Source organism: Gekko japonicus, unplaced genomic scaffold (assembly GCF_001447785.1).
Source record: "Gekko japonicus isolate JY-2015 unplaced genomic scaffold, Gekko_japonicus_V1.1 scaffold1264, whole genome shotgun sequence".
Classification (NCBI taxonomy): Eukaryota; Metazoa; Chordata; class Lepidosauria; order Squamata; family Gekkonidae; genus Gekko; species Gekko japonicus.
Window position 1 is genome coordinate 506766 of NW_015162519.1, and position 10640 is coordinate 517405.

A 10640-nucleotide genomic window follows, 5' to 3' on the forward strand; every position below is an offset into this window, starting at 1 on the left:
TCAGGAGTTTTGTGTGTGTGTGTGTGTGTGTGTGTGTATAGAGTGGTATTATAACTGGGAAAGGTCAACCCTCTCAGATGAGATGATGCCACTGCTGTCAATGTACCCCAACACCACCCTGACCTGGATAGTCCAGGCTCTCATCAGATTTGGATGGAATACCAGGGTCCTGACGCAGACGCAGGCTATGGGAAACCACCTCTGAAATGACATTGGGGCTGCCAGACATTCTTAGGATCTCCTAATGCGATACCGTCCATCCTCCAAAAAGCCATTGTCTCCAGTGGAACTGCTCTCTGTCGTTTCTGTAAGAGATCAGTGGTAGCCCTGGGAGAGCTGCAGTCTCACTGTTTGTCTAAGACTGTACTAAAGCATCTCTGTCTTGAAAGCTAAGCAGGGTCAGCTCTGGCTAGTGTTTGGGATTTTAGTGCAAAATCTTTCTTTTATTTTCCTCCAAATGTTTATTAATCCTCCTCTGATTATATGCTTAGAAAAGGTTGAATGGATGTTATCCTTATCATACCATGTATAGGCACGCCAGCCCATTCTTAGATCATGTCCTTCTAATTGTAACATTCTAGTATCTTCCAGGAGTACCTGGCTAGTGTTTGGATGGGAGACCTCCAAGGAATACCAGGGTCGTGATGTGGAGGCAAACCACCTCTGAACGTCTCTTGCCTTGAAAACCCCCAAGGGGGTCACCAGAAGTCTTATTTGTTTATTTGAATTTTCAGGCTGCCCTTCCCTGCGAGCAGGGCTCATGGTGGCTTGCAATAGAAAGGAACATGCAATGAATAAAAGTTAAAAACCCACAGTAAAATATACAATGCATATCAGCAACATTCAATTCATTCCAAGATGGCGAGAAGATTTCAGATTCCGCCAACCTCCTAGGGGCAACTTATGGAGAATTGAGGGTATGAAAGGGCCAGACTACACGCTGTGCCGTCACTGTCCTCAGCCGAGTGCCTGGCGGAACACCTCTGCCTTACATGCCCTGTGGAAAGGGAACCAATCCCGCAGGGCACGGATGTTCTCCAGCAGAGAGTCCAGCCAGGGCCAAAAAAGCCCTGGCTCTGGTTGAGGACAGCCGGATCTCTCTCAGGCCAGGGACCCCCAGGAGGTTCTTATTACTAGAGCGCAATGCTCTTCCAGGGACATACTGAGAGAGGCGTCCCAAAGTTAATTCCAATTACTTTATTTATTTTATTTATAACATTTATTAGCTGCCTTTCTGCCTTATAGGAACTCAAGGTGGCTTACAAAGTAAACAATTATTATAAACAAACAAATAAATACTACCCCTGAGAACCTCTGTCTTGTCAGGATTAAGCTAGAGCTTGTTCATCCTCATCCAGCCTCATTAAGTATTGCTACATAATAGGGTTGCTAAGTCGAACTTACCTAATAGCGGGGGGAGTCCGGTCCCTGTCTGGGAGTGCGCGCGCACTGTGATGATGCCACCTGGAAGTTATGTCATCATGTCGGGCATGTTGGGGGTGGGGGCACAGTCATTCAAGGGGAAACCATAGAGTTTTCCCTCGAATGATAGAGCGTCCCCCAGTAACATGCCCAACGTGATTACGTCACCTCTGGATGGCGTCTTCACGCCGCGCACGTTGCAGATTTTGGGGCTGGGGTTCACCCAGCAGCCTGATCCAGGCCGGCAGGAAACGGGCCTCTCGAGTGGGGTTTTCCTGCCCCCCGGGGGGACCTGGCAACCTTACTACTTAATGACATTTTTTAATTTGATTCGGGAATCTATATGCCACCTCTCCAGAGACCAATATTTCTTTTTAACCTCCGAGCTGATTGATTCATAGTTCAAAAGGCAGAAGGTGAACTGTGTTTTTGTTACATTTAATCAGCTGACAGCCCTAATGATTGATTAATATTATTATTAATTCATAATGAGAAAGCACTCTAATCATATATAGTCCTGAATCTAGGGAGGCCTTGATAACAACCACCATAAAAATAAATAAATATCTATAAACATTACCACTGATACTTGCTAGAAGAAATACTTACATTTGTTACTCAGTAACTTGTACTTTGACAAATTATCCCAAAGCCCTTAATGGACTGGGACCCCCATACTACCTCTCCTGTTACAACCCACCCATGCTCCCTTTGGTCATCATCTAGGGGTCTCTTGCAGGTGCTTGGTCCCAGGATGGTTCAGTTAGCTGTCACTAAGGGAAGGACATTCTCGGTTGTGGCCCCTACCCTGTAGAATGCACTCAGATTACACTTGTGCCCTGCCAGACTTGTTTACACATGCCCAAGTGCAATTAAAGGTACAGTTCTGTTTTTCATACAGTCTTTCCAGTGGTGGTGGAAAGTGCAGTCAGGTCACAGCCTAATTATGGCAACCACCCAGGGTTTCCAAGACATGGTCAGAAGAGGTTTGCCATTGCCTGCGTTTGCATAGTGAGCGTGGTATTCCTTGGAGGTCTCCCATCCAAAAACTAACTAGGCCCAATCCTGCTTAGCTTTCAAGGTCTGACACGTGGACTAGCCTGGGCCATCCCAGTCAGGGGAATCTTTCCACTCTATTTTTATCCCACCCCTCCACTTTAGGAGGCCACTATGGCATACATGGTTCTCGTCTCCAGTGGCACTCTGTCAGAATACCACCTGGCGAGCAAACGGGACGACGGCTGCCCACGTGCTCTTGCTTGTCAGCGTTACATGTAGCGTTAGCATTCCCGGGATCCATGCCCTGGGTGATGAGATGTTCACGCTCATGTGGGAACGGATGACTGTCTCACATGCCACTAAAACAGACCGAGATGGTCCTTTGGTCTGTTCAGAGTCACTCCAATTTTTTTAAACAAACCATTCCGGCGTGATTTATGTTGCAATAAGCTTTTGCCGGTAGCATCTGGGAAGAGCTTCCATTCAAGGAGATAGCGTAGTGGACGCAAATGACCAGGCTTGAGAGTCTCTCTCCTCCCCAACCGATGAGGCCGTGGCAATTTGGGGATGCGCTAGTCACTAGCACTCTCACAGGCTGAGGATGTGGTGCAGACGCTACCTCAAATTCTGGCCCCGTGCTATCCCACGCTCCTTCGTTTTCCTCTCCCGGTTTCGGTGCAACTTCTATAGAGGCCGACTTGTTACACCACCTGGTGCCCTCTTCCCACCAATTGAGCAAGCAGGTTCTCTCTTGAGCGATGACTTGCCAGCTTTACAGCTTTCTCTTGCGCAACACTGCTAAGGGAGTGTAAAGGCCACCTGCTGCTGTGATAACAGGCCTCTGGGTTGCAAGACAGGGGGACATTTAAACCTAACTGCAAAGATTCCCAGTAAGACAAAAAAAGGCAGCTGGACTGAGATTGTAGAACAGGGGGAAGAAAAGGGCCTGGTGGTGGGGAAACCAAAATGCAAGCCAACCTCTCTGTTTACGGCAATGAGACAAATCAACGTAGGAATGACTTTGTCCTTAATAAAAGTAACTTCCTGAGCTGAACTATCACGATGCAGCTTTGGACCTACAAAGATGTCCTTCTGAACTATTCTGTCTTGCCCATTTGGTGAAATGATGGAAGGGGCAATATGGATCGTACCCCTTCACACCGCAGGTTAGGGGCTTGCGTCGTTTGAAATCTCCTTGCATGAATAATCCCCTATCAATCAGAAACCAGTACTGGATTTGCAAGGACCTGGGTACAACCTCCCTCCCTCCCGGATAGGCTTATATTGCAGGGAGGTTGTACACAGAGGAACATTACTGGTATGCGCCCCCATCTGCGGTCTAAAGTGGTCTAGCCGGGGTTGCCAACTTCCAGGTGGGGACTGGAGATCTTCTGGGATTGCAACTGATCTCCAGGCTACAAAGAGGGCTTTTATTTAAAATCTGTATTCCACTTCTCCTGGAGAAAATGGCTGCTTTGGAAGGTGGCGTGTGTGGCACTGTAACCCTACTGAGATCTCTAAGGCCCACCCTCCCAGGCTCCACCCTCAAACCCCCAGGTATTTCCGAATCCAGTGTTGGCAACTCTCTGTTCAGCCCCTTTTGCCACCCTGAAATCCCACCAGTCCTGTGAGAATCCCAATCTGACAAATGCATCTAGCAATCGCTCAATCGGTCATCGCTCCTTATTTCTATAACTTTCTCCTTCGCTCCCTGATCACATCCTCTCCTTGTTGTCCTTACTGTGTTCACAGGAAACGGTCCCTTTCCTGGTGTAATTGACCTTTTTGGTGGCGTCGGTGGGCTGGTTGAATTTCGGGCCAGTCTTCTTGCCAGCCGGGGGTTTGCAACTTTGGCTCTGGCCTATTTTGCTTACGAAGATCTGCCCAGTTTTCTGGGCCCAATGGATTTGGAATATTTTGAGGAGGCTGCTGAGTTTCTCCTGAAGCATCCCAAGGTACCTTCTGCCTACAAATAACTACATCAAGGCATAGTTAAATTCTCTGTGGGTGATAAGGTGTGCCTTCTACAGCTGTTTCATCTGTCTGAGTTTGTTGAAGAAGTTACAGCTGTTCAATAACAGCACTACTGTAAGAGCGATGAACTCTAATCTGGAGAATCGGGTTTAATTCCACACTCCTCCACATGAAGCCAGCTGGGTGACCTTGGGTCTGTCACAGCTTTTTCAGAGCTCTCTCAGCCCCCAAAATAAGTTTAGCTCGCCACCTAGTGGTGCGTGATGCTAATGAGCAAGAACTTAAGGCTGCCAGGCAATCTTTGGCAGCTCTTTTGTGGCTGGCCCCACCTCCTGCAGCAGCCATTTTGTGGCTGCACTCATCACACTGAGCTAGCGTTCCAAAGGTGTCTGTAGACTCAAAAAGCTCGGGAACCCTGGTCTAGTCTGATTCAACCAGGTAGAAAGAGCCGAGGCTGCAGGCCATCCTGAGCGGCTCTATTTCAGAGTGCAGGTAGGGGGGAAATGAGAACTCCCTGCACCTGACAAAGGAATACATTGCTTCCTGGGCGCCACCAAGTTGCATCTCCTTCTTGCATCTCAGCAGTGAAGTTTGGTGATACTGTGCATAACGTAGCTCAGAGGTTGGACAGCAGGGATTTCCACATAAACATAAGCTTTCCATGAACACAATTTACACATTTCGACATACACAAGTTGCATATGGAATCCCTGCCCTGTATACAGTCAGATGCAAGTTGCAGGTTCTCCTTAATTCTCATGCACATGGTGCCTGCCTCAGGTTGGGGCTGTGTTGTGCCTGGAGGCTACCCAGGGGACCGTTTCAGGTTGGACAAAGGGCATGGGGGCGGAAGCCTCCTTTCCATGTGCAGCATGGTCCCCGATTTGTGTCAGCAGCATACCCACAGGAATTGATGAGAACCTGTAACTCATGGAGATAGATCCAGGTGGGTAGCCCTGTTGGTCTGAAGTAGCAGAACCACGTTTGAGTCCAGTGGCACCTTTAAGACCGACCCAAATTTTCTTCGAGGTGTGAGTTTTCATAGGCACACATGCTTCCTCATGTTGGAATATGCAAGGTCTATAGTGCAGCTTTTATTTTTTTTATTTTATTAAACTTATATCTTGCCCTACCCCACAGAGTGGGCTCAGGGCAGTCACAACAGATAAAACACAATAATGGTTAAAAACGTAATCTAGCCCCCCTTTTGAAAACAGTGCAAACAAGATGGCACTTAACAATTCTTCTTATGATCTGAAGATCACCCTGCAAGGGGACAGCTGAAGGACTGCTAGTCAGCACAGATAGATAAGGGACTGCCAACAGTTTCAAATTATGTCCTTACTGATTCCTGATTGGCTCTTCCGGAGACTTCCTGCTCCTGCAGAGCTTCCTTCTCATTGTTGTTCCTGTCACAGCGGTTAGGCTGGACAGTTGGTGTTCTCTTTTTCCTATGGTCTGTAACAGTTTGTTCTTCTTTAATAAACCTACTTATTTTTCTCTAAACAGTCAATACTCCACTTCCTTTGCATATTTAAACTCTGCCAACACCTCAGTGTAACTCATGGGTAACTGTTTCATAGGTTGGGGACCCCAGACCCAAACTATGTACTCAGTAATGTCTGAATCAGCCTGACTTAAGTGGAGAGGAAATTCAAATATGCATTCTGCTTTTACTGTGTTCTGAAGTGGTACATTTCGCATGACTTCTGCTTCATGGTCCTGTTTATATTTTTAAAAGCCAATCAGGATCCTTGCTGGGAAAAGCCCCACCTGACTCCACCCACGGTGTACCCCCTATTTAAATGGCAGAACAGTGGTATATGCACCATGCTGGAAACAAGAGAAAACACCTGAGATTACAGAATGGATACAAAAAGTGTTATTTATGGCAGAAATGGACAAAAAAACTAAATAATAAAGAAGATCAAGAATTTTTTGATGAATGGAGTATTAAAGAATACTTAGAGAAAAACTGGGATGTGAAACAGAGTTTATTGTATTCAGAACAATACTAATAGAAATGTTATCTTCTAACAGAAAATAGAAATGTGAAATAAATATATGAATGTAAAGGGAAGTAGGGTAGAGCACTGCGGGAAGCCACTAGTAGGGGAGGGAGGGAAGGGAAATATGGGTATTTGTCAAATGAAGCAAATGTTAAATGCGCTATTATATCCAAAAATAAAAGTTTTGTGGGGGGAAAAATGGCAGAACAGTAGCCAGGCTCCTACTTGCAGACATATGCATCACTGAGATAGCTATGATCTACTTGTCCAGGCTGCCACTGGTACCATCGTCTTTAGAACCTAACTACTGAGAATCAATGATTCATCTCTCCTTACTCCACTGAGCACCCAAAGGGTGTTGTGTCTTGACTCTGTCTAATGATTCTGATGTGTTTTTAAGGTTCGTGGGCCAAGCCTCGGTATAGTGGCAATAAGCAAAGGGGCAGAGATTGCATTGGCCATGGCGACCTACTTGCCACAGATTGGCGCGGCGGTTTGCATCAACGGGACCAACGCCGTCCACGGAAATCCTCTCTCTTACCGAGACCTCTGCATCCCGCCGATCCCATACAAAAGAGAATGTATGCTAATAACCGATCATGGCGTTGTCGATTTCTCTAACCTTTATGAAGACCCAGGAGCAAAGCTGCATCAAGAGAGTGTCTTACCCGTGGAGAAAGCCCAAGGAAAGATCCTCCTCATTGCAGGAGAAAGTGACGGGAACTGCAAAAGCAAGGCTTTTGCCACAGCAATCATGGAGAGGATGAAGAAGCTGGGGAAAACCCACTGTGCCCTTCTTTCCTACCCAAAGGCTGGGCACCTGATCGAACCCCCAGGCTCGCCATTCTGTCACCATTCCTGGTTACCTGCTTTCTCCCGCCCTGTTTTGTGGGGAGGGGAGGCCCAAGCCCACGCTGCAGCACAAGTCCATTCTTGGAGTGAGATCCAGAAATTTCTCCACCTCCACCTTGGTCCAGCCAAATCCAGCAGCCTTTGAAACCTGCACCTTGTGACCTGAGGCAGACCCTTCATCAATGTGACACTAAACCAATGATTTACCAGTGTATATGTTGAGAGCAGACGTCTGAGGAGCAGAGATGGTTGAGCATTGCAAAGGAATGGAAGATTAGCAGTCACTGATGCAATTTCTATGCAGACCTCTAAATATCAGGTGTGAGGGAGGGGGCTGAGCAACAGGTGCTGGGGGGTCATCTGCATGCCCTGCTTCAGGGGGCCAAACTAGACATTGCAAGCAGGTCGTCACTTTCTAAAAAAAATCTGAAACCAACTTTGGGGAGGGCGATCCAGAACGGAAAAGCATTGAGTGGGGGAAGGATAAAGCCGTTCCCCGAATCTTGGTGAGACCGTGAGCACTTTTTGGATTTCTTAAGGAGGCACGGTGGGCCTGCCACCAAACGACCACCATGGGGGCTTTCACAGATGGTTGTCATTGGAAGTTGGGGCCCAGTCACAAAGTGTTGGGAAGCTGCAAGCCAAGCTTTTCCCCTACAGTTTCTGAATGGCCGTTCCTTTGCAGACACCTAAGTGATACTTCATGGGTTCTTTCAAAGCATCAGGGAGGTGGAGGGAGGCTAGGAGTGGCTATTTGATTGGAGGAAGAGATGCTTATGCTGAGGAAAGAAGTAAACACCAAGAAACTCATTGGTGGGCATGTTGGCACTCATGAGCAGCATGTTGGAGTTCACTGGGATAAAGTGTACCATTCTGTTCCCCCCCCCCCATTGTTCCTTGTTACCTTTTCAAAAAGGCTGCCTGGATCACATGCACATAGAATGCCAAATGTGACTGTCTCCTTTCAAGGATCTGGATGGTGGCGGCCAGAGGCAGAATAGTTAATCAGATGGACGTTTGGTCTGATGTAGCTTGGCCATTTTTATGGTTTTTAATCTCTCCTACATGTCAAAATTATGTAATTCCATATCATTATGGAATTATAGTAGTTGGTGTTGAAATACTACGTGAATCTGCAAATTGCTGGTATAGCACCTTATTTTCGGACATCCCTCTGTTGCGCCCACTGATTTGGCTTTGCAGCCAGCGTGGTGTGGCGGCAAAGAGTGGCTGATCTGGAGAACCGGCTCTTCCACCTGCAGCCTGCTGGGTGACCTTGGGCCAGCCACAGTTCTCTCAGAGCTCTCTCAGCCCCACATCCCTCACAAGGTGTCTGTTGTAGGGAGAGGAAGGGAAGGTGATTGTAAGCTGCTTTGAGACTCCTTAAGGTCAAGTGAGGAATTCTTCCAATGTCACATATTCACCAGATACGAAAGGGGACATACTGAAAGGGACATCTGAAAGAGTGAGGCTGTCTTCTCTGTGCAGAGTCTGAATGTTTAAGGAATAATTGAATTGCGTAGTATAGAGAGCACCAGACTTGGACTGTGTATTGAGGGTATATTAATTCCAATCCCAATTGTCCTGGAAGCGCAGTGTGTGATCTTGAGCACATTGTTGTCTTTCAGGCTTGCAGTGCAGATAGAGCAGAAACAGTTTCATGTGTACTGTCCTATGCTTCTTGGAGAAAAAGGGTGGGATACAAAAGTATGTAATAGCCTGAAATCCATCTTAACAGTAACTGAGGCCTGGGTTGTGTGTCCTTAAAAGTAAGTGCTCGAATTCTGCAAGGGAGATACGTGGAGAGAAGCAGCTTATATGCTTGAATTCCCTCTTTGGGTTCTGTGTATGCTAGATGTTGATGTGATCTGCTGTGCAATAGGCATTTTGATGTGAGGAATCCAGTAGAATTCTCATTGGCACTCCCCGATGTGAATGTGGTATGTACTGCCACTCACATAGCAAGGTTGGAGAATTTGCACCCCTGACCTTGTGTTTCAGATGATGCATGTGTTCATTGCACATGGCAGGATTAAGGATGAGATCCCACCAAATGATTGGAATTGATTTCACCAGGGCTTTATTTTTGGAAAAAGAAGTGCCAGAATTCCCAAGAGGGAAATGAAGTTTTCAATCTGCATACTGAAAACTCATGAACTGGATTTCACACAGTGAACCTTGATCAGCTTTTTAGAGTGAGAATGGGAGAATCCACGTGTATGGAGGAAATCGATAAAATTTAAAGAAAATGCCTTCTGTGTCCATGATTCAAGTCTTCCTCCTTTGTTTCCAACATTGCTAGGGCTAAAAAGTGCCAGATGCAGAACAGACACATATATAATGGTGCTGTGAAAGAGTGAAGCCACATACGAGCGCTAACAGTCCCCGATTAATGTGAATGTCCCAAAAGAGAGATGTATTTCCCTAGTTGTAGAATATACACAAATGAGTGATGACAGTCAAATTTAGGGGAGATTGTGAACATTCAGACAAAAATATGACTGGGATTGTCAACAGCCTTTTGGGCTACTTGCGGGAATCAAATCAGAATGACTTCATGTATGTTCTTTGCTCACCCTAAGAAGCTCTTTAAGGAAGGGTCGAATAAAATGGATAAATAAAACACAGTGTTTCTGATTTTCTGTCATTTTGGATTATGTTGTGTGTGTTTTTAATTGGCATGTATTCAAATAAACGGTATGGTACAGAAACAGCTCATTGCAATCAGAGGGAATTAAAGCAGCTTAAAATGGCATGTGACGCAATAGCCAGATAGTGTTCAGAACCCTTGTTAAAAGGCCAGGTGGGAGAAAACCTCACACGGGTGTCTGGGTGCTACCGTGCATCCCAAGCTAGGGTTTCTTTTCTATAAGAGCTACAGTGCTGTGCGCTTAGCACCACCCTGTGTATAACCTCGTTGCAGGGATTGCTCCAAGAATCTTAATGTGGCATGTTGCCTTCTTGGTCTGGTGGGAATAGTGGTCCATGGTGGGGGGTGTCTGTAGTTCAGTGCAAAGACCTCTGCCTGAGGCATGGTAGAGTTGCTGCTACTCAGGATTGAGGGCACTGGACAAGGCGGAGCAATGGTCTGACTCCACTTCATATTTCTGAGCGGAATCAATGAGCCTGAAAATATATACTATTGACATCCCATTCTTTTCCTTTAACCAGGGAGTTATGGATTGATGGAGCTGTTCCATTTCATCAAGGGAACAAGTCAGTGAACTCTTTACAGTGGTGTGCAGGCCTGTTGACCTCAGCGTAGGCGCTTTGTAGGGATGCTCAGGGCTTTTGTCTCACACAAAAGGGATTGAGATGTGACCCAAAGCCTAGAGCAAGACAGGATTAGATATTTGCTGTGGTCTGTACCTGGACAGGCTAAAT

The 10640-nt window shown here is 46.5% G+C and overlaps 1 protein-coding gene across 1 annotated transcript; it reads left to right on the forward strand.

Moving 5' to 3' along the window:
* The first annotated feature begins 1568 nt into the window (after positions 1 to 1568).
* LOC107106123 (acyl-coenzyme A amino acid N-acyltransferase 2-like) lies at positions 1569 to 8500 on the forward strand. Its single transcript, XM_015406214.1, has 3 exons — positions 1569 to 1686; positions 4174 to 4376; positions 6805 to 8500. The coding sequence occupies exons 1-3, from the start codon at positions 1569 to 1571 to the stop codon at positions 7399 to 7401; spliced, it is 918 nt and encodes a 305-aa protein (XP_015261700.1). The 3' UTR covers positions 7402 to 8500.
* The last annotated feature ends 2140 nt before the right edge of the window (positions 8501 to 10640 follow it).

Excerpts from the sequence above, each read along its gene's own strand:
- LOC107106123 (XM_015406214.1), top strand. The coding sequence starts at position 1,569 with ATGCCCAACGTGATTACGTCACCTCTGGATGGCGTCTTCACGCCGCGC. Across the intron at positions 1,687-4,173 it reads GCAGGAAACGGGCCTCTCGA|GAAACGGTCCCTTTCCTGGT; the intron begins GTGGGGTTTTCC and ends CTGTGTTCACAG. Across the intron at positions 4,377-6,804 it reads TTCTCCTGAAGCATCCCAAG|GTTCGTGGGCCAAGCCTCGG; the intron begins GTACCTTCTGCC and ends TGTGTTTTTAAG.